The 25,141-nt window shown below is 34.5% G+C and overlaps 2 protein-coding genes across 3 annotated transcripts in view; one reads left to right on the forward strand and one right to left on the reverse strand.

Annotated features, from left to right (window-relative positions):
- LOC139982309 (uncharacterized) overlaps positions 1–25,141 on the reverse strand; it is a 540,410-nt gene that overhangs the window by 95,513 nt on the left and 419,756 nt on the right. The window lies entirely within an intron of this gene.
- Positions 18,287–25,141, forward strand: part of LOC139982297 (uncharacterized) — a 35,097-nt gene continuing 28,242 nt past the window's right edge. The window contains exons 1-3 of one of the 2 annotated variants that reach the window (XM_071994989.1): positions 18,287–18,423; positions 20,366–20,556; positions 21,874–23,390. In XM_071994989.1, the coding sequence (XP_071851090.1) occupies positions 20,466–20,556; positions 21,874–23,390 (1,608 nt within the window). In that variant the 5' untranslated portion in view covers positions 18,287–18,423; positions 20,366–20,465. The remainder of the gene's footprint in view (positions 18,424–20,365; positions 20,557–21,873; positions 23,391–25,141) is intronic. The other variant, XM_071994990.1, reaches the window with a different exon arrangement.

Consider the following 25,141-nt stretch of genomic DNA (forward strand, 5'->3'; position numbering starts at 1 on the left):
ACATAAATGATGACAAGTAAAAGGAAAGCCGATGGGAAATATTATCTCAATCTGGACAATCTGTTTGAGGACCATATCGACACTCTTGATAAAAGTTAGCACTTAACCAGTATCAGTATTTGATTGAATACAAATAAAACAATAAAATAAAAAGAAGATTAAATATGTACTTAAGCTAATATTACTCTGATATCAGATATTTGTACAGGTTCAGAGTGCATATAACTCTGCCTAGATTTCATAAGATATGACTACGTAAATTATCTTATATTGATCGTCACGTCGTCAGAATAACCAGCCACAACCGACATTCGAATAAGAGGTTGGGGTTGTATTGGCAAACTTGCTATCGCTATTATCAATACGATTGAACACTACAAAACTTTCGTAACTTTAAGACGAATTATGATCACACGTACGTATAAAAAAAAAAAAAAACAAGTAACTCTGATATAATGCGTTAGATCGCCGTAAATATGTTTCCATAAATTATTGTAAGGACCACCCAATTTATGTTCTTATTTCTTTTAATTCTCATATTCTATTCTTTATTACATACATTTCTATTCCGTGTCAATATAAAGGGAAAAGATTCTCATATCATCCAGCTGTACAATAACAATTGTAAAGTTTTAACATTGCTCATCAATAGCTGTAAGAATCCTTTTAAAGGTTGTGTTGTGTAAATGAATACAATATGGTTATGGAAGAAACTTGGAAATGTACCGACTAAATTATAGCTAAAGGCATTCGCCCTTAATGAACGGTAAACAAAGGTCTTTATAAAATAGGGGTTGTCAAAGGGTTCGTTGAGATCAACACCCATTGTAGTAACGTCTCAATGGGAATCCTACATAAAGAACATTAACAAATGGTGCTTTCTGAGGCATGTTAAGACAATGAACTATGTGTATGATAAGGTTTTAAAGCAAGTTTATGGTACTAAATATTCTTGAGTATGTGTGTGATGTTGAGAACATTGGGGGAGGTGAGTGTAATTACCAAACTACTTCCCTCGGCTGACGACTCAGGTGTGGTCCATATACCAGTGTATACCATTTGTTTATTGTGAAACAAACACTTTTTCACCACCTCTCTGTGCAAAAGAAAAACTAATACAACTATGAATATATCACAGTGAAATTGTGAACCAGGACAATAAAATATGCAGAATGACGAGACTACAGGTACTGTATTTAATAGTTTAACATAGCTCGTGTACAATCAGGGTCATCACATCACCGGAAAAACCACCATTGATCACAGTCAACCCAGTAATGGATAATCTCTATATGTTTGTCACTATAGCATACTCATATTGACAGAAAGCTTAAATGTATTCTGCAACTTCTGCCTCCCCCCCCCCCTCCCGACCGAACAGTGGCTATTTTGGGTCAGCAACACTGTTAATTGAGCAACAACTAATATCACAGCAAGTCATTCTATGCCATGGAACACAATATTGTCACATTGTGAGATAAAACTTCAAATGTGTTTGTTTTATATATTAAGCCGCCGTAACATAACGGTAACATCATGCAGCTTTGCAATAACTCCATTGTATATAAATTTGTATGCATTAGTATTCGCCATATTGAAACAAATATTTCACATTTTACATTAACAAGACCATATCACATATCTGGTGTATAGGCTGACGAAAAGAATAACAAGAGCATCAATGATGCAGTATCTCAATACTGGAAGTTTTAATTTGGATTCCTAATTTCAAATCTTTGCTCTGTCTCTACAATTATCAATATCAATCATGGTACAACAAATATATAACTTGCATTTTTGCTACTTTGCCACAAATAGTCTCTGCAGGTTACACTTTATCCTGCTAGTCTTGCCTTTAGCGCTCATTGCCTGTTAGTCGAAAGAACGACGTTGCAAGGTTTAGTAATGTCATAGAATATTTAAGAACTTGTTTTTTATGTGGTATCCTTCATCTTAGGTCAGTCTCTGTTGGACTTTTTGGTCATATAGTTTGACGTCAATGACAACAGCCAAATTAGAAGAGGCGAACAACTCGACCATATTCTTGATGCCTGCCTTGAGAGCTAGGCCTATTGACCTACTGTATGTTACTGTAGACTGTAGTGGTGACTACCATCAAAACTGTGTCCACTTCTAGATATCAAAACAACCCACGTTTTTCCATCTCAATTTTTCGGACATGAAGATTTCATGGATTTATGACTTGGAAAAAATAATGTAGAAGAAGATTACAAGTTTTTATATGCAAGTGATGGGTGGCCTCCTCTTCCCCTAATAGCCACCTCAGTTCCTCTCCATTTTGTTATTTTATTTTAATTCTTTGTACATTTGATGTCAAACATTACAGGTTCAAAAGAAAGCTAAACATACTTCTTATAACCTTATACATCTTATATCCTTATAAATAAAACATAACCTTATACAATTTGTATAGTCTTATCAAAGTTGTGCTATGGCCGGCTCCTCTTTTATACGTACCTATCAAACAAACTTACCCTGGTCCTTCCTAGGAAAAGCTGTCTGAACACCAGTACAATGCTAATGTGGCTATCACTGAAAGCCTAATAGGCCTAGGCCTATATATATATTTTTTTTAAATGCACTAGGCCTACAGTAAGTAGCCTTCAGAAATACAAGAATGTGTATACGTAATTATACAAAATACATGAAGGGCAATCAAACAAACTTATCATGGCCCTTGCTCTGAAAAGCTACCTGAACACCAGTACTATCCTTAAATGGATGTTACAAAAACGAAGGCCTAATATAAATTAAATGCACTACGTAGGATTCAGCAGTACAGAATGTAATTAGCATGCAATACACTAACACCTCGCGTACCTAACTACCGAACAGAAAATTGTTCGCGAGGGTAGCCATTTTCGTATATCTAACATGTAGCTGTTATGAGTCATAGCCAATCTGCTACAAAACAGACTTGGGGGCGGGGCTTAATCATCAGAAACGGACCCTTTTACTAAAAGTAGGGGCGGCAGCTCAGTGTTGTTTTAAGAAAGAAAAATCATTTAAACATCAAATAAAGCAAATAAAAGCCATTAAATGTCATATACAGTTAGTAAAATTCTTATTAATACCTACCTGTAAACAACAAATGAAAGTTTAAAATTTTAATAAAATATATAATATATAGGACCCTATCTTAGACGATACCACTGTTGAAAGACAGTTCTATTCTATTCTCTTTCATAAAACATAAGTTTTGGAGCGTGTGCAAAACAGGTCTGCCAAAGTGTGTTTTCAGTCCAAATTGGCCCGATTTGGACATAAATCGGTGAAAAAGTCACAGAATGAGATACAATTCTGGAATAAAAAATAGTAACTTTTGTTGGTCTATATGGTATATTCTTGCTCTGGAAATTCCAGAGAAAAAGAACTTTGTTTGAAGACGCTGAAAAATTTTTAAGAGAAGAGAAAGTCCTACTTACTGTTACAATATCTCTATACATGTAATGTATTGAGATAAAAACTATTCATTAATTACGTAGCAAATAATGTGGTGATACACTATTTTAGTCTATAACGTGAGTATGTGTGTATTGTGGGTTTCAATCATTTACTGTCTAAATGTCAATTTTAACGAACTTTAGAATAACGGTAGAGATACTTGCTTTCTATGCGTAATAAAGCAGAAGCAAAAATATACAAAATACACAAAATGTAATTCAATAGGTTAATTTCTGTTTAATCTATTTAATGATCGATAAGTACAATCATCATATTTACAAAAAGTTAACTCTTATTCATTTATAATTCCTGGAATTTAATTTGTTTTCAATTTGCAAAAATGAAGTTCCATTTTTGTTTTACTACTTAGAGGCTAAAGTAAGGTTGTATAATGTCGGGGTATATACTGCATGTTTCAATTTCTTGACAGGAAAACCAATATAAAATCAAATCAAATCTTCATCAAAGGAATCAATATTATTTATATATTTATTTATTATACTTACAAAGCAACAACGTAAAGCTAAAAAGACAAATTTATTCTGAGATATTTTACCAAATGGATCATGTTGCACCATGTCTTTATATCAAAATGTAACGTCTTCTTACCTTTATAATTAAAGAAAATCATTTCAAATTGTATGATTATGTAGCACTGTGGTTTATCGTTATAACTAGAAGATCTAAGAAATAATGGGATTTAAATTCCCGGTTTACATTTCTAATTCTCTTCAGGAAGACACTATGCAAAAAATGCAAAACTTAAGAAGCTAAGACGGGCAATGATAAGAAAATTAATACAGATACGTAAATATCCAAAAGCATATTTGAGGCTTTATTACGAACACATGCATGGTTTGTTTTATAGCTCAGTTATTACCATGAACAAGTGTTTATTGATTAAATAAGTTTTTTTTTTAATGTTATTTACACGAAAATTTTGTGTGATTCCAATGACATATGTCAAAACATTTACCACATTGAATATGATAAAACATATTAAATAATATCATCTCTCATGGGGATGTTATTTGATATCACTAAGGTATGATCACGTTACCTAATTCTTGCAATCATCTTCACCATGTATTTAGATTTATTTCGTTTCACAAGCTCCGTTTCATATTATCCTTTTAATTCAGAAAACCTTAAATTCAGGAATCCTTAGGCAGTTATTGTAGTAAAACAGTCCTCGGTATATATGATGTTTTACAAACATCAAACGCGACTTTAGGAAGAATTATATCATTGATATGTATCGTTTTTAGAAACAGAAAAAGAAAATATTATTCCGATGTATCTTTTTAAACATATTCCCGTTTTTCGGAAAGTTCGCAATTAAAATATGTTTGAAATGTTCTTTTGATCATAATTCGATGATGACGCCAACCTTCCTTTTAAAATAATGTTCATTTGGTAATCCAGGTTTATAAGGACTGATTTGTTACTTACCCAAATCAATTTTATATACTGATTTAACAGAAAAATAAAGTTTCATTTTGAACTAGCCTATGTGCCTTTGTAATTTTATAACGAACGTGTTATTTGATTCTATACAAGATTTATGCTATTTAAATGTGTGGTACTTCTAGTGACAGCAGAATGAATGGTGTGTCTGCTAGTTTAGTAGTCCAGTCGCTTTAGACATGAGACTCGAATTTCTTCCATTTTAAAAATGAGACTGAGTTTGCGTCAAATATGACAGTAGTTTACCAACATCAATTGGGCTGGCAGCCTTTGGCTTTAAATGTCTAGGACTACAATATGTATCAAGTAGCATGCGATCAGTACCTGGACTGGCAATAATATCACGATGACGTAATCAGAGAAAGGTAAACTTAACTTACCATAAAAAAGCAAACAAAATGTGAATTAATAGTAACACGTACAATATATATTGAGCTTCAGGGAGAATTGAGCTCATTTCATAACTACGGTATTATGCGGATCAACAGTCCAACCAAATAGGTGGGTATGTATTTTTTTTTTTCAAATAACGAAGTACAAGTTTAACAAACGAGTAGAAACAGCGACAAAGGGTTGCAATGCCCCACCTTCTTCACTCTAATAAATGGTGACAGGAGTGTTTTTGGTCACTCACATTCAACTTATAGAATCATGTAATCAAACTTAATCTTTCAAACGCATGACTTATATTACAGAAAGTAATGTCAAGCATTTTAATTTGTTCTCCTTGCAATTAATTTAGTTGAAGACAGGTGCCTGGCATCATACCGATTAGTATAACACGTAATCATCATTCTTTAATTGTGCTGGAAATGTTTCTTGTGATTCTTCAGTCATTACAAACAGCTTCCTAGTGGCGCGCGTAAGAGGTTGTGGTGAACAGGGGGTCCATGCCCTAACCTCTACCGTCATTAAAGGGGTAATAATTAATCGTGGAAATGTTTTCATTCAGTTTGGGGGTAAATTAGACTCCCCACTTCGAGATTATCTATAAATTACCAATGACTTGCTCTAAGACTATCATATACCCTAATTATGCCCCAATGATGATGAATTCATGTCAACATTTAACTTTGAGAGTTTGCTTTTCAGGGACAAGGACCCGAACCCCTCATGCACGAGGTATGTTAAGACTGATACCTTAGGCACGCCACTGCAGCTTTCTACAATGAAGTAAGTTGGTGGAAAAGTGAACATCATTTTCTACGACAACTGAGTTAAATATTCGAGTCAGTGTACTCTGTACTTGGTAACGTATTGTCATCTTCTTATTATGTTTCAAGATATCTGTTTCCTCTCGAGACTATCCAGGTCTGCTGCCATGGTTTATTTCTGTATAGAATAAAGTAAGATCAACTAGTGAATAATGATGACAGACATATATGAACACTCCTACATCGTGTATAGTACATAAAATAGTCACCAGCACTTCCAAGTTAACATATAACACAGATTGTCATTTTAAGATCATATAAGGTATGAGTTTCTGCATTATAAGTTCTTTATTAAGGAGCCGAATGATGCATTACTGTTCTATCCTCTATCGAGGTCTGCTGCCATGGTTTATTTCTTTATAGAATAAAGTAAGATCAACTGGTGTATAATTATAAAAGACATAGTTAAGCACTCCTTTATCATTATATTACATAAAATAGCCACCAGCACTTCCAAGTTAACATATAAGACAGATTGATATTTTAAGAACATATCATAATGAGTTGTTGCTTTCCAAGTTCTTTATTACAAGTGTGGGAATTAACAGTTATTCTACGCTTTTTGTCTGCAATTGACAACTACATGTTAAATGAAACTTAAAAACACATTGACCTTGACAAGGTAAAAATGTCAAATCAATATCTGAAAATGTATAAGAACAGCAGAGTGACACCATGTGTAGCTTCAATCAGCATCATGATCTTGGAAAACAGAAGTGCAAACTCACAGTCATGAAAATGTTAAGAAACATTACCAAGTTTTAGATTGAAGCTGACGTGGGGTGGGGATGGTCATTGAAGGGGACCCTAATGATACATTACTGTTCTGTCCTCCATGGATCGGTCTAATTTGAGGGATGTCTAATTCTCATTTGGTTATAAATTTTGCTAATTTATGTACAATCAGTTTACATAGTGTAAGTTAGCCTGGCCTATGTTAGCTTCGATGATAAGGAATATTTCTATAAACATATGATCGACCGAAACATTCGTAAGTCGTTTGTTTGAAATGACGTACTCTTTCTGGCAAACTTTAAATAACAATCCAACCTAAACCAAATATGCCAGAAACTTGCAGAAACATACGTAGACAACCTCTTTTCCTTCCATGGTGTCTTTTGGCGTTGTCATTTTCTACAACTGAAATATCTTCAGAATTTTAAATAATTTTGCCGTTACACACTGGTTTCTCATTACAGAAAAAAAAAATAAGTGTTATATAATTATTTAAAGGAATAGTAGCAAAACATTACAACATTATACGTTTTTCAAACGCACGGTTTTAAACTAAGCAACTTTGAATATCATTTTTTTAGTTAATTTCAACAAATTGAAAATGTTATTCTTACTTTTCAGTGTTGATAAATTCAGATGATCATACTTAAATAATATGCCATATGGAACTATAGTAATGTTATGTGTCTATGCAGTATGAGAATGAATATATCAACTTAGTTTATTACACTAAAGCGTCATCACATGTTTGTCTTTGTTTCAAATAACAATAATGATCCGCTGAGATGTTATTAACAACATTCGGAGTCAGCCCATTAAATCTGCATTAGTATTAAGTGTATGTCCTCTTAAATAAAAATTCCAACTTTACACCGTTGATATTTACTTAAATATACTATTTTCACACTAAGGACATTGTAATTATTTGGGCACAATGCCGTGTATATGATATGTTCTATATCGAGATGAAACAAACTCGTTTCTTTTTTATGTTGTTTTGTAGTGTTTTGAACTTGCACTCTATTAGCATTATTTTCTTACCTGTAACGATGACGGAAGCTTTTCACCTAATGAAAAAAAAAAAAAAACAGAAATCAACGTACAAATAAGAGAAAACAATAAAATGCCCACTCCGTCAATCTTCTCAACCGGTAGAAAGCCTCTTGATTCTTGCCACGATGAATCCTAGTCGATAACACAAGACTGCCTCTAAGCAATGAATGCAATGCTTCTGTTTATGTGCGACACTTTCTCTCAAAACACACAAACTAATGCATACATGTATGAATTGCATCGATTTTAAAGCGACTTCCTATCATCATAATTATAAGCCTTTAACTGATATAATGTAGTTTATAATCACACATCATTAATCCATACTAACCTCTCAATCTAAACAATCTCATTTATAAACTGTACTTTCTTAGTACGCTGTCAAATATAGCCACCCTTTTATACAAAATAAGAAAACTCAAAAAATTAAATTAAACTTAATAATTCACTGCTCTGCTGCTCGTGGTACCTATCATTATTTCATCAACACTCTGATGCGACGATAAAACTGTTGACCAAGATTTTGATTAGTTGTAATGTTTACAGTTAGCAATACATGATAATTAATGTTGTGCCAACATTAAAATACTACAATTAACATACTACATCCAACCTACTGAGTACTTAAAACTTCACTTCAAAAATATCCATTAAAACATAATTGAAGTGTTGATATGTCATAGTGGTACAAAAGAGGTAAGTCAAGAGATTTAGCATTTAAGTACAATGATGAGTATTAGAATTACACTGTTAAGGCTAAATGAAAGATCACTTCAGTTCCCCGGTACAAGTTTTTATTACAAGGTTTAAATCCATCGTTTTTGCATTGAAATACTTGGTTATAAAATAAAAGGTGATCTCATATCAACTACAAGTTCCCAGTAAAGAAAACAATTTTCCCTTACCAAATTTGTTATACTTAAAAAAAAGCGCAGGGAAACCCTTCCCTACAATTACATGCCTTTAAATATATTACATACGCATTAGCACAATAATGGATCTCAAACTAACCCTGGCTGAAGTTCATACGGCCACATGTACTTATGCCGACATTTGACCTAACTAATACAACAAGGAGGTTCTACTACACTGAAAAAATAAACTAGTCAATATTGCCACGGACTAACGTTAAAGTAGTCTGTAACGTTAGTCAATGCACACGGACTAGCAAAAATCTTCGTTTCATCACTGCTTCTTAGTCAGTTTACACTGACTAAGGAAAATATTATCGCAGCTTAGTCGGTGGCGACGGACTAAGGTACTTTAACCCATGGACTAAGAACGATACGGACACACGATTTACGCCATAATCGTAGCTTAGTCGGTGTCGACGGACTAATGTATTTTAACCCAATTCGATTCAATTCAATTTCGAAACCGAGAGGCAACGGCAACTTGCTGGGCTTGGCATAGTTTCATACGATCACTCTAAGAAAATTTCAACCGTAAATCACCCAAGACGGTCTTTAGAAGAATCGAGTTATTAACTGCCATCATCGGCCTACCTGTTATTCCTTAAACTTGAAGGTAAAAGTAAGGTTAATTGTTAGGCCACTGGCACTAGCACTGTATTATGGTTAGTGTTACGCTACGCTAGGCTTCATAATTGACGCACCCCCGTAATTGACGCACCTTCAATTATTACTAGCAACGATACAGCAGACCACCTAAACTTTTTTGCAGTCAAGCAGAATTACATATTTCATGAGTTTGAATCCATTTCAGCTATTTGCTGACCAAATTGTGGTATTTGTTTAAGCTTTTAACACGCTCCCACCAGTTTTGCACATTTTTTGGGCATTTGGAAATCTTACTCCCTAAAAATAACCAACATTACCTCAATATGATAACACTGCTCTCTGGAACCTGACCAGTCTGAGCTTAGAGGCTCAGAGCATAGCAAACAGCATCTAAAGTCAATGGATGTATACTAAGGCCTACACTACAGTTAGCTTTACAACGAATGTGTCAATTTAGGGGTATGAAAAAACTCGACACGGCAGACATTTTGTGGTCAAATTCTGCTCAATTGTACGGTGCATAAGCACAGAACCTTAACTATTTTGAGATCATAACATTTCTGAGGAACTACACATATGAAAAACACATAGAATCGAGTGATTTGGATTTTTCCTTGATAGATATCGTTGATCGAATCTTTAAGTGCGTCAATTATGAGCCCACAATGCTACTTGTAACCGTTGTTACGCTGGCGTTTCGCAATACACAAGTGCAATAACAGTGAGTAGCCTATAGGCTTCTACTGGGTACTGCAGTGCATTCTCAAAACTAAAGTGTGCATTATAAACACCAATTAACAATGTGTTATGAGTGTATTGGGCTAGATTGAACAGTGGCACATAATCTTCTAATCTATTCCCAAACAAATGCTGGGACTATTAGTCTCAATAGTTTATTTGAAGTCTACACTCATTTGGTAAAGATTTCCTGTAATTTCCCATGTGAATCTAAATGGGTAGGCTATGTGATATTGAATAAGCAAGGCTAGACCTTCAAACTTACAGTCACAGTATGCTGAACAAATTATGTTGGCTAGTCACCGGTATTATATACTTTAGTACTACTAGTAAGACTAAATCAAAACGACCGAAAGACAAACTTAGTGTAACAATGTACTGATTCTTCTCTAGCCTACAGTAGGTCTAAACAGGCTTGTTATGTGAGCAAGCAAAATAACAACTAAAAACGATTTGGCCTATAAATAAGTTGGCTCAGTGCATTCGTGTTTCTAAAATTTTATATTGTTATAGATCATAAAAACAAACAAACATTTAGCATATGTTTTTATTATCTCTGTATTCTGGGCATTTGATTCTGGTTACAATGGTGATGACACTCTGGTTCAAATGTTCAGCTTTATACAGTCTGCCGCAAACTTTGGGATTGTTTTTATTTAAACTATAGTGGAAGCATTGACAACTTTATATATATATTTTTTTTTTTCAAATGATGAATACTTTTCTGTTTCTTTTTTCCAGGAAGAATTGAAAAGCCAAATATCCTAGTCAAGGGTGAGGTTTCCTGTGATGTACGACACCAGTGTGGAGGCAACAACAGAAGAGGAGAACTGTGTTATATATGGCTTAAAGACATGTTTTGAGATGATATATTGGTACCCTTTGCAGAACAAAAGAGTTTATCCGAGAGCCAAATAGCAAAGGAACAAGTACCATAGAGAAAAAAGACGGAAGAGTGAGTTTAACTATCATACCCAACTGTTTAATGATATTAAAGATACTCTTCATAACCTGTTTAAAAAAAAAAACAGTCTGGTATATCATTTACGTGCAAGCTACATAAGTTTGGTCAAATTTTTACTGATTTGTAGAGCGGGAGCCAAGAGGGTTTGGTTAGCTGGGAAGGTAACCAATTGCCTGGTACATCACAATGTTCACAGTGCATTCCTGTATATGAAACCAGACGACTGGCAAACCGGCTGTGGTGTGTGTGGCTGGAGAGTAATTTTAAAGTCACCTGATAGCTAACCTAGATCGATCAGCTTTCATGGTAACCACATCAAAGTAAGTACAGTGTGTCAGGTATGGACCCAAGAGCAACAAATAGCCATTGCCAGTAATTGTTGGTGGCGGGGTACAGTACCCATGTCAGTGATCAATGATTGACCCCTCACGCCTGACCTAGGTAAGCTCATGAGGTAACCACTTGAAACCTACTGGAAAATTTTGGTTAGGACTTCAGATACAAGGGATGGGCATTGCCAGTAATTTTTATTGGTGGGGTACCCCTGCCAGTAGACCCCCAAAATGCCCATCCCCCATTGACCTAGATGAGCTCATGATGTAACCAGTTGAAAACTACTGGAAAATGATAGGTATCACTTCATATGTAAAGGATGGGCATTTCCAGTAATTTATATTAGTGGGGGTACCCTGCCAGTAGACCCCCAAAATGCCCATCACCTCATTGATCTAGGTTAGCTCATGATTTAACCAGTTGAAACCAACTGGAAAATGATAGGTATCACTTCATATGTAAGGGATGGGCATTTCTAGTAATTTATATTGGTGGGTCACCACTGCCTGAGTCCCCCCCCCCCCCTTATTAAACTATGTGAGCTTTTGGTGTGACCAATTGAAAACTACTGGAAAAGAAACCAAGTTTCAGGTCATAGGTCAATCAGGAGATGGGCATTTTGGGGGTCTACTGTCAGGAGTACCCCCCCCCAATATAAATTACTGGAAATGCCCATCCCTTGCATATGAAGTGATACCTATCATTTTCCAGTAGGTTTTCAACTGGTTACATCATGAGCTCATATAGTTCAATAACAAACTTCATAGTAAAGTATTGTCTTGCAAAGGAAGAATTAAACAAACATCAACATTTACCCTTACAGCATGACATATTTTTTCAAAATCTAATTAGGTCATTGAACAGTAATGAAGTATGTTAAAGAAATGTTAAGCCCATGCTTTGGATCTCTAGAGTTCAAACATCATGCACCAATTCAGGTTTATCATTTTTATCATGTATATACATGTATTTTGAATCAAACTTGACAACCATTATTTTTATTAATGTTGTAATTAAAATTATGCAAATTTCAATATGTAAGTGACATGAAAATAGTATTTGTTATGCAGATTAAGGAAATTCCGTTTCTTAGCTTTACTTTGATACCAAATGTGTTATGATTAAACCTATTTGAAATTTTGTTAGTCTTGTCCTGTTTTGCTTGGAACTGCCTTTATACTTGTTGCGGCTGACCAAATTATATATGCTAATCCCATGAAATTGCACTTAATTAAGTACATACAACTCCCAAATTTCAAGTCAAGTACAGTATTGTTCGCTTCAAGCTAACTTCAAAGAGCTAGAATCGTCTTGTAGTACCTCCTTCTTAATAAAACTTCCCTAAGAGAGGTATTGTAAATTTCATTTAAATGGACAGGTCAAAATAATGTCTAATTGTAATTATGAGGCATGAATTTTCAGTTGGCAGCAATTGAAGTGCTTTCATTTATTCATTTAAACCATGATTTTATAGCTGAAGTGTGGTGTAATGTGCAGCATATATGTTTGTGTGTGGGGGGCATTTATGGAATGAGTTTTTTAAAGCATTTTGATGGCCACTTGAGTTCAACAGAGGCCGCAGTTTTGAAAATTCAGTAAAAGCTCTCTCAGACTGGAACTGAAGTATGGTAAATGTTGTGATAGTGACAAGTAGAAGCTGCTCATGGAGTTGGTATAGAAGAGCATACAAATGTGAACCATGTTTTGATTTACTTTCATCCTGTTGTCACAGCTTGTACGTATTTTACCATTTGATTGGAATAAAGGAAGTTAACTCTTATTTGAAATGGAAAGAATGCCATACAAGCACACATCATTTATAATTTAAGAAATAAGGATAAAAACTTATATTTCTATCAATAAGAATTGTCGATTGAAATTTTAAAAACCAAGGAATCTTTTACTATAGCTTTCTCCTCACTGCAATTTCACGTCTAAAGATTTGATTAGCACACCTGTTCACATTTCTGTTTCTAATATGCAAAACCAAAAATAAGAACCCTTGAAGTTTACATAGATAAATAAAGACAAATTTGAGAACAAAAACAAAAAGAGTTATATTTTCGCCAATGAATTTTCCTTTAACGAAACCGCTTTGCTGAGGACCGATTACTTTAGGAATAACGAGTTTTAATCGTGACGCAAGTGCCTTAGCAACAATTTTGTAATCGGTATTCAGTAAAGTGATAGGACGGTAATTTGTCAGGCATGTAGGATCCTTTCCATCTTTTAAAATAAGAGTTACACTACCTCTAGACTGCTCCTTCGTCAAAGTACCACTGAGGTAACTATGGTTAAATGCGTCTAACAAAGTTTGGCCGATCGCTGGCCAAAATGTCTTATAAAAGTTAACAGACAGACCATCACAGCCTGGGGCTTTGTCATTTACCATCGAAAAAAGGGCATGTTTACACTCATTTAGGGAAAGAGAATCTTCACATCAATCAGATTCTTCTAAACTTAGATATTTATTTGGAAGATTATCAAGGAAGTTCTTTGTCAAGCTAGTGTTTGCACTTCTGTAAAGAGAGGAATAAAAACTTTTCATTTCTTTTAATATATCATGTTTCTTAGTCAAAACACAGCCATCATTGTTCTGAAGTTTCCGAATTGAACTATTGGTTTCATTTCTTTTTTCTAAACCTTAGAAATACTTGGTATTTTTCTCTCCCTCCTCAACCCATCTAGCCCTGGACCTAATGATTGTGCTCTGAAAAGGTTATGCTATGTATACAATGCTGGAGGTTCCTAGAAAGAAGAAATAAATCTAACCTACAATGAATGCCAGGAGTAACGTTAAAACTCCAAGTAAAAGTTTTGCACAACGGATTTCTTTCTCTCCACACGTCAATGAGATCAAAGATTCCCATCAATGCAATACATTCATCACGTGCCTTAAAGTTAGTCTTTGGCTGGCCACCGATTTTGTCCAGTTAGAAGAACAGAATGGAAACAATGGTTAAATCAGCCGCCATTTATATACATTTGAGGTACTGAAAGGATAGTAACAGACATAATACATTTAAGTTAAATAGAGTTGTGAGTCAAAGGAAACATCTTTAAAGTGACATGAAGGAGTATGTAATAAATACAGAAAAATGACAATCATACCTAACGGATAGCAAAATTTGTCAGTCAGACAAAAACCCAGTTTCTCAATATTGGGTAACAAAGGAAACGAGCTAAACGGGCAAAACAGAATATACCTTAAAGAATCTTCAATAAAAATAATGACGAAACCGAAGAGAAGAAGTTGGTGTTATCACAATATACATGGTCTGCCTCGAACTGATAAGATTTTCCACTCTCCAGTCCCGATTTAAAAACAAGTTGTATGGTCTTCCATCACTTCCTCTCCATGCTCCACCAACGAAACGAAGCTTTGTCCCAGCCTGAAATAAATTTTGAACCTGCTGGCTCCATTTTCTTTTTTCCTTTATATTACTCTTTTCCTCATTTGCGCACTCCTCACATGTTGAGTATTGTGTCAATTATTGTGGAATTCGGTTCTATTTAAGTCCTGTTTAATATCCAATGCGTGGTATTATCTGTGGAAAATGACACCATTGTGCCGTTGTTGCTTTTGTGATACTCCGACAGACCGCCATACCTAAAACAGTGCGACTTTGTAATTGATTCTGGAATTTGTTTTTATATCGTCTGATGTAAGACATTATATACTTGGTTTCTGCGTCCTCTTATTGAGGTCACAAATAGCTTCTTTTGATATAACGAAACATTGCCTCAACCAATACCCGCGGTCACTAAAGTGACATATTGAGATTGATTATCACGTTGAACAATCAAGTTGAACAATTAATGAACGCACTTGATCATCAAGTTGAACAATGAACGCACTTAAAACAAAACTATGACGCGGCTGTCCGTGTCTAATTATGAAACTAACTAAGAACTGTAAAATGTTTCCGTTTTATGATTTTTTTTTTAATTTAGTAAAGTTTTATGCTAAAATTTTAATCAGTCATTTATCGTCGCGTTCTGTTGATATATTGTGTTACTGTTTAATAATTAGAATTACATAATCGGTGGTTTTGAGATCCTGATAATATTGACAAATAATGTGTATTTTTTTTTCCTTTTTTACAGTTAAAGCCGTTGAAGAGGTATTGATAGAGGTAGATTATGAGACGATACAACTCTTCTGTCCTTGTAAATGTGAAGTCTAGTCAATGTATAACATTCCAAGGAATGGTGGTATTGTTCAAACATCAATAGAACACCAATCATTGAAGCGTACGAACATGATACCTTTTCTGAATGATAGTTTAACAAATTATATCGCGCGGCACTCTTTTTGTTTGTAGGTGGTGGACAAGGGGGGAACATCTTGAAATTCCCGGAAGACGAATTTGTGTAACTTGTGTTCATCAGTAGGCCATTGATGTCATACGAATTTTACGTGACCTCTTTTCAAACACTGCCACTGGTTCGGTACTGTCACTTGTTTTCCATTGTACACTGTATTGGCATATTTTACTAACAGTTTGTTATAGATGTATTTTGTTCCTGTTTTCCTCTTTCCTTAAGATCCCTTTCCAAAATCTTGACTAAGATTCCCGTTGTTGTTTACACTAAAAGAATCATTTCTTGTATGTGACCTATATTAGAAATGTTATATGATGCTATAGTTTATTTCATTGTATTAAAGTCGACTTCATCTAATCGGAAATTGAAGAGAAAATAGGTGAACTGACCGTTGAGATACTATATCATTATACTATCATATTATAATATTATTATACTATATATTGCAGATCTTCTGTAACTTTCTAAGTTGTAACTATTGTCAAATAGTTTATGATAATACAAAAAAAAAACGCATTGATCAGAGTCTTAAGACAAGTTGAATCATATGTCAAATATTAACGCGTTTAATGTTGTAAATAAGGTAAACATCGATTTAAGATAAGGCAATATACGTAAAGTTGAAGAATGTTTACAATTACAACCGTTTTCATTGCTACTCTTTGAGGTAGTAACAATTTTATCACCATCAAGTTCTTCCTTTTCCGAATGACAACAAAATAAATAAACACAAATTAAGGTCAGTTTTAATTATTCAGTGCCTTTCTTTCAAACTGTTTCAACCACACACCCAGTTATTTACTAATGATTGTATATAACAAAAATTACCAACCTCTGTCAATTAATTATTTCAAAGAGATAGCAAAACTAATTTTGCATTGATGACAGCTATTTGCAATATTGCAAAGTGTCTTGTAGTTCACCCAAAAAAGTTTGCGTTTCCAAGGAAGCACGCTCAAATAATACGAAAATGGAATGATGTTTTGCATCAATAAAAGAAATTCGGACTTATGTATGAAATGCGACACTGTTTCAGATTTCACAACAGTGAGGGAAGGTAATCAAATATAACATACTATAACACTGATCCGTCGTCCCGGTTGTTATTGCTTCATTTCACTGCGTCTGCAACTGTGGCCAATTACTGCGTGACAGTGCCCTGTATTATATATATATATATATATATATATATATATATATATATATATATATATATATATATATATATATATATATATATATATATTTTCATTGCAATTATTTTAATGTTTAATTAGTGCCGGAAATGTCTGTAAGACGATAGATTATTCTGATCCCTGTTTCCTTCACCACCAGAGTTCATCTACCTTCATCTTTAGCAAACAACATGTTAGTTTCGTTGTTTTAATAAGCTATGTGAACTGAATAAGGATTACGTGATGCGTTGCTTAAAACAAATAATATTCTCATTGCCCTCTTATTATTTGGTATATGACTGATTTCTCTGCTAAATAGGCTGTGTCATTTTTGTAAACATATATCGTGACTTTATTGTTGAGGAAATATGGGATTAATGGTATTTATTTTGCCCTTAACGTATATATGTGTTACTACATTAGCAACATATATGTTGGATTGAATGTTAATCATCCATTGCATTCACGTAAATGTTGGGGTTCCTGTTAATGAAAGTACATGAACCACCAATTTCCTTGTAAGTTTCTCTCTCCGGATACGTACGCCATTTTCAGATCAAGGGGCAGCAAACGTTCTGGTACTGGGGTAGTAGATAAAATGTTACCTCCTCCAGCTTATCTATAGATTTATAAGAATGTACCACACATACTAATTATATATTTTTTGGTGATATATTTCTGACATTGGAAGGCTGAGCCTGCACCCCCTCCCCATCATACAAAATACACATTGTCAGAAGTATAAGTGGTTACGCATTTGTTCCAGATAGTTTAGGGTGTTCACTAATACTAAATGCTAAAATGAGAAGCTAGTTGATACAAATGAGACGCGATAACTTTGCACGCAGTATGATACTCCAACTCAATATTGGAAAACAATTAGCCAATGACGATGTCAATTGTATTACTAAGAATTTCCTGAGGAAAAATTCACGAAAAGCAGCCAAAAAAGAGAGAAAGAAATATAATTTGGCTAAGCCAAAACAACACTGACTTAACGTAATCGAACCTAACCTTTGCTTCAATTAATTTTACTTGCATTTTATCGTTCCAATAAATGCCATGTTACACAAGTGCAATGTTGCGTAAGAGCACTACGACTTCATTTTGAACCATCATATCACATCGGGCAAAATACTTTCTTGATACATACCCGAGTTCAGTTATCAAATGTCAACATGAACTTTGGCTATCAGAGGGAGTTTACGATATCCCAAAATGTTGACTTGAACAAATAACTATCAAGCAAGGTAAATATGAACTTTGTTATTTGCTATTACTAGTCGTTGCAAGCGTCAACGACATTAGCTCATTATGTGCAGTTTTACCTCGTACTTCGCCATTTTGTAATCATGTGGATAATGATTTATGTTTTTCACCTTGCAAAGGATTCAAGATGTTACTTATAGCTCGTTAATTCCAGTACACCAACGGTAAGTTTACCCTCTCTATCTTAAGATAACTAGAAACATCAACGCACATCACGAGGAAATGTTTCTCACGAAATTCTGCATTTGTATAAGTTACTGTTGTAAAATATCATAATGCTTCCATTACTGGGCAATACAGTTGGACATTTCAAATGGACATGTTTGTTGTCAGATAATTCTATTTTTTAGCTGATATACCAATTTTGAATCATACATGGGTTTGTTAAGTTGTGAAAGAAAACCTATACATGGAGTATTATTTACCTTACAATCCATTTTCAAATTTTGAAGTACAGGTTGAATGTAACCCGGAACGAATCTATAAAAAAAAACAATTACCGCATTATTATTTGTAATCGAGAAAGCTAACGTAACAGTCTATTTCCCTTATTTATGAATAACAGGAACACATAGGCATAGTATGAATAAGTAAAACACGAAGTAGAAGATACAGGTATCGATATCTGCTAAAGTCGGGTTTTTTGTTGTTGTTTTTTTCTGATAGCCCCCAATTTAACTGCAGTAATAAACATGGTACGCTGTAGTTCACGTTAAGAATCATGGGTACATTGACCACTGCTCCTATAACACAGGGGTGCCAGGCACGAAAATAAGACATTCGAATGATAAGGTTTGCGGAATGATAATTATATGGACTATAATTACCGGTAACATATGATCGAATATCTATCCTTGTTGAAGTCATATGATAAAAGGAAGGAATGTTATAATGATATAAATATACAACATATGTAATTCCACGTCAACACCTCTATCATATACTGCATTAGCCATTTACTAAAGAAATAGCGCATATGCAACTAGACCCTTATCCATACGGTTTAGGGGGTAAGCCTGTTCCTCGGTTCTACTTCCGCAAAACAAAAAGGAAAGAAGCTATCAGTAAACCATTGAGCGCATATAACTGTGAAAGTTAATTGAAGATATGGTGGTAATGTAAAGTAATGTACATTTTCATCAAGTACACCTTAACTAATGATACATTATATAACTCATAGAATGCCCTGATTTATAGCCTGGATGTGCAACAAATGCACAACAGCTGATCAATCCCCAGGATATTCCCTCTCGTTTTTAAATCCCTGATCCACCCTGTTTTAAATCCCTATTACTTTCCTTTTAATCACCCGTGTGTAATGAACTACATTAAGCTGTCATTCTACGATTAACTGCGAATGTTAATTGAAGATATGCTGGTAATGTAAAGTAATGTACATTTGCATCAAGTGCACCTTACCTAATGATATATGATATAATTAAATAACTTCGCGTTATGGATGGTAGGGTATTGTGTAAACTATTCAACTTTATTTTCATCAAAGTTTACAAACACGCTGCTGCTTACACACCTTCTGTTAGCATTGGCACAAAATAAAACCGTGATAAGGAATTTTGGCAATACAAATTGGTTTAAGTATTACAATTTTAGATTACTCAAAATCACATGTCAACAGTATAAGTATATTCTACAGGGCCATTAATAAAATCATACCCAGTAAGTCAACTGTTAGATCACATTTTCCTATATGTTATCCTGTTATATATCCATAGAGCGCGTATTTGAATATATTCCAATCACGATAGGAAATGGACCTTTAGCAGGTTGTAAAACGATAATGACTACACCATGTTCCTGATTTACTCGTTTCCTATAAACGCCAGGGTATTTTAATAGCCATTGCATAAAATGACCAGTCAAACACCGAAAATACAACCACTTCTCACCTTGAGGCCGAAGAGAACGAATTATTTAATGGTTTTCATTGGTTTCATGAACAGTTTTTGTTTTTGGAAAGGCTACAACTAATTCCTCTTAACACCAAACAGTATTTCATACACACGGCGTACTATAGTAAACTTTTGTTAGCAATTCATGTTGATTCTAGTTGGTTGTTACAGTACGTTTACTCTTCGTGTACTTTAGCACAGACCATCGAAGAGGACAAGAACATCGACAATGAATGCCGCAACATTAATCTCAGCGACAAATTGACAGTCATTGGCCTTGTTTAAAGTCTCTTGAAATGCCAGGTAAAAAGAAAGCCGTTCGTAGAAAGAAACAGCCCACTCACAAAGGAACGGCGTCAGCCTCACAGTCAGCACTAACTTTAGCAGGTAAGTGACACATTTACTGTATTATCATATTCTTTTAAAAAAAACAACATGGTTGAAAAAGTGCAATTACTGTAACAAGCACCTCATTCTGTAGTACCAATATAACTACCGTTATTGCTGTTCATAAAGTTTAGACGAATTCAATGACACAGACCCATTCATCATCTTTGGTTTATATGTCAAGCATAAAACCACGAAATAGTTCAGTTTGGAAGATATCCAAATTAAAAATAGTGTTTGGGAGCTGTCACCTAAAAGATGTGTTATGTCAATGCCACTAGGATCTGAATCCGTTTATTTCTCTAGAAAAAAAAAACATTTATGTTGAGTTAGCTCTTAAAATGTATTAAATGTTTCTTGATAGTTTCTCTTGACAGCTTTCTCTGTCACATACCACAATGGTAATATCTTGGTTTGAATCTCATGAAGCTTATATGAACTGCTTCCCTGGGGTACGATATTGTCCTTTGAATGATCCTAGTTATAAATAACATGAAGGGACAGAAAAATCGTGACATATAAAAGACAGACAAAACGACTAATATCTTACCAACATTAGTCGCCGCACCGCACCGACCCCCCCCCCCCCCCCGCCCCTCTTAGGTTTTGGTATATTACCGTGTGATGGAAACGCTTACAGCTTTTTTAATGACATCAATGAAGTCGTTTGAAGAACATTGAAATAATCCCTTAATTGCTAAGCACATGATAGTACATTAGAAGAAAACTATAACATTCAAGCTTATTTGAGTAATGACCGATACTCAAGATAGCCAAGGATGTGGGTTATCGGTATGTTGCAACAGATCGTATCTTTGGTACTTGAACACATTATTTATCACACAAGTACTTGAATAAAGTATGTTATAGGCTAAACCAGAATTAAACAAAATGAATGAAACGTGACTCATCTGGTATTGTAATTGCTCTGAGGTGTTAGTGAAACGAATTACGTCCAACTTGGTGATGATATATCTCACACAGGAATGTAAAAGACATAATAACAATCAGGTATCAACACCGAACGACATAATTTAATGACTAGTATACTGTGCTGATAGTTTCAATTTTCCTATGAGAGTGACTGTAGTAGTGACTACAAGTTAGGAACATTTTCAATAGAATATTGAAATTGTGTACACTTTAGATGCACTATGAGTAAAGTAAACAATATATGACTGATTTTGCTGCTGATTTTAATGTAAATAACTTTAAAAAAAAACAGAAAAATATACTACGAATATCTCCATACGTTTGTCAGCATTACGTTCACCTGATTTTTTGACTTACTGAATTATTTGAATATTTTCTTACCAGAAAAGAAGTGCATATTTCTAGATTCTCTGAAGACAGTTTACAAGAAGCAGTATGACGCATTACAACCAATACCCTACATAAAGGACAGACTATATTGTATAGATAAGGTTTTTGTTGAGGGAGGTATTGAACACGTCCTAGAAAGTCAGTCCGAAAACTCACAGAAAAAACGTTTGAGCTCGTATAGAGACATTTTTACTGATTCAAGTTCAAGGTTATATAATAGGCGTATTGTGAAGGGTGAAGCTGGATACGGTAAATCAACTCTAACCCTCCAGCTAGCGTATGACTGGTGTAATGGTGTCAAGGATTCTCCTGTCTCGGCAGCGGATGTATTAATTCTTCTGAAACTTAGACAGTTGGGTAATGTGAGATCAATATATAAAGCTATCAAAGTTATATTATTGCCGAGTGAGTTCCGCTTAAATTCCAAAGACATTAAAGATATTCTGCAACGATGCACTACAGTAAAAATCATTCTGGACGGCTTTGACGAATATCCGAATAGAAAAAAAAGTAATCGAAGTGATATCTGGCGCATCATTAAATCCAAATTGTTTGAAACATTTGATGTAACTTTGACAACTAGGTTTATACCAACAGACTTCGAAAGGTCATCGCCGAAACGACTGGAGTTAATTGGGTTTGACGAATCTGCGCGTGACCAGTATATTCGCAAGGCTATAACGGGTGAACATAACGAAAATGCTGTTGATAAAATCAAGCGAGGATTGCGAGAAAACCCAATCCTTGATGACATTTGTCAAGTACCTCTGTTCTTCGTTACGTTCGCTCACATGACTCATGAACGAGACGATTTTCGGAAATTTAAGTCGGTAACAGACTTTTTCGTATACATGTTTAAATGTTTCCATAGTCACACTAGAAACAAGGCATCTGACAACAATGTAGATAGCTACTATGTCGAATATGAAGTTAATCATGTTGAACTGGATAAAGTAGCATTTGAGGGTCTGAACAGAGAAAACCAGCAGATTACATGGAATAAAAAACAGCTCCGTCAAAGACTTGGTAAACAGTTTTATGATATGTATCTCCGTGCGGGTATTTTAGTAGAGGAGGAGATACTTGAATATTCAAACAGAGACACTTCTAGCGGGGACATCAAGACCAATACTGAAGTAAGATTCTGCCATAACATATTCTGTGAATGGTTTGCGTCGTTTAGGTTAGCGATTGTCACTGCAAATGCAAACAATGCGTTTGAACTAGAACAGATTGTAGGTAAGATGGATCCATTTGACCTCCAGTATGTATTTCGATTCGCATGTGGACTAAACCGTACAGCTGCTCGTAACATCATCGAATATTTAAAACAGAGAAAAGATTATGATAAGTTTGCAATCCTCTGCATCTTGGAACAAAATGGAGGCATTGATGAGATCAGGACGACTGTTACAGAGCTCTGTGCTGAGAAGGTTATCATCGGTGACGATGGCAGCAAGTTACTACAGAGGTCTACCGTACAGCTGCTACAGATAGCATCAAGTCACGACGTAAGTATTATCGAGGATACTCATATGTTACTATTATTTGATTTACTATTGTCTTGTTGAATTTTTAACAAACCTTCTTAGACCTCAGGTCTATAGTAGCAGGTGAAATCCAACCACAAGCCCCACGCTAATAAAGTACTAATAATTTCCATTACGCATACTAACGGTGCAATACATTGTAGTATAAATATATATAAAATGTTATAATGGTTTGTAATATATTATGCAGATTGTTTACAATTCGTCATTTTTGGCTTTTTTAGCATATTACAGTACATCTTACGGCTCATGTATGTTATATGATGCAATATGCCTGCTGTGTTGCCATAAGTAACCAATGACTGAATTACATGTTACCCGTCCCACTAAATTCATTGATAATCCATTTGCCTGCCCTAAGATATATATATACAAGGTTGTTTCGTTCGTCTCCTAATTGTGGAATTAACTCGCACTTTGTTAAATTTACTAAGAAAAAATATATAAAACATGCCTTGTAAATTGTTTGGCCCTTTATACAAAGTTAAAGTCAACCTTTATTCGTCTAACAAAAAAAGAGTCATTGTCTAATTTATATAAACACTGTTTCATCATAATTCGGTTGCGCTATTTGCCAATATCAAAACTCCATTTTCCTTTGACATCTGTGGCTATCAAGTTGGTGTTTTTATATTTAACCCAGGACATGACTTTATTCCAAATCTCTCGAACATATTTGTTTTTATAACTGTTCAATGTGTCAACGTACTCTTGTTATTAACTCGCAACACTGTCTCTGTACCCTCGCATATGCTTACTTCCTCTCAGCACAACATTCGCTAAATACGTACTGCAAGATCAAACTATGCAGCTCTCATATTTATTGCCGAAAGTTTGTTCCTTCGACTAAACCTTTAAAGACTGCTTGATAATAACTCTTTATAATTGTAGGCTGTTTACGTTTCATTTGTATCATATTCTTTCTCTCTCTATTTCCTATTGGTATTGTCTTCTTTGTTCGTTTCTGTCACTTTTGTATACTGTTGTCTTTACGTATTATGCTCAACCGAGTTTCTTTTCTATCCTCACTGTAATTTCTATATTGCAATTTTAATTTTGTTTTGACTTACTTAATGTATCAGATAGTGAACCTCAGTATTCTCACGTGAGACGAATCGAAGGTAGTTTGTAGTAAAAAAGTTCTGTGCTTGTTCGTTCGTGTTACGTAACCAGCTTGTCATTTAAGGAGGACAGTATACAATCAAATTACTACAATTCTTTCTGAAAAAAATATTGACGAATATAACAGTTAAAGTAGACTTTCCTAGTATGGTAAGTCACACATTACTCTCATACAACTATTTCCCTCTTCCTTCTAGGGATGCAAAAGGCATCCATGTGTATGGGTGGGGGGGGGTGCACATAATTTAAGGTTCAGTGGGATTCGTGGATAACTACACTACATGAAAACAACAACTGTTAATTCACAAAAGGATTGTTTACCTCAAATTCTAGAATAAGAACAAAACGGACAATATTCATTGAATTTTTTATATTCAAACTTCAAAAATGAAGCAGTTAAAATAACAGAATGGCACTCTCTACTAAAAAAACAGGGCACTTTAAATATGAAATTAGAACCAAAGGTACTATATCATTAATGCCAGGATTATTATTTAAAGGAAGCAACATTTTCAGGGTATTTGCTTTTTTGTATTGATACCATGGTTGAATTGATGTAAGTCTGTAAACCAATCAAACCACTAACAATG

The sequence above is a fragment of the Apostichopus japonicus genome, chromosome 16 (genome assembly GCF_037975245.1).
Source record: "Apostichopus japonicus isolate 1M-3 chromosome 16, ASM3797524v1, whole genome shotgun sequence".
Taxonomy (NCBI): domain Eukaryota; kingdom Metazoa; phylum Echinodermata; class Holothuroidea; order Aspidochirotida; family Stichopodidae; genus Apostichopus; species Apostichopus japonicus.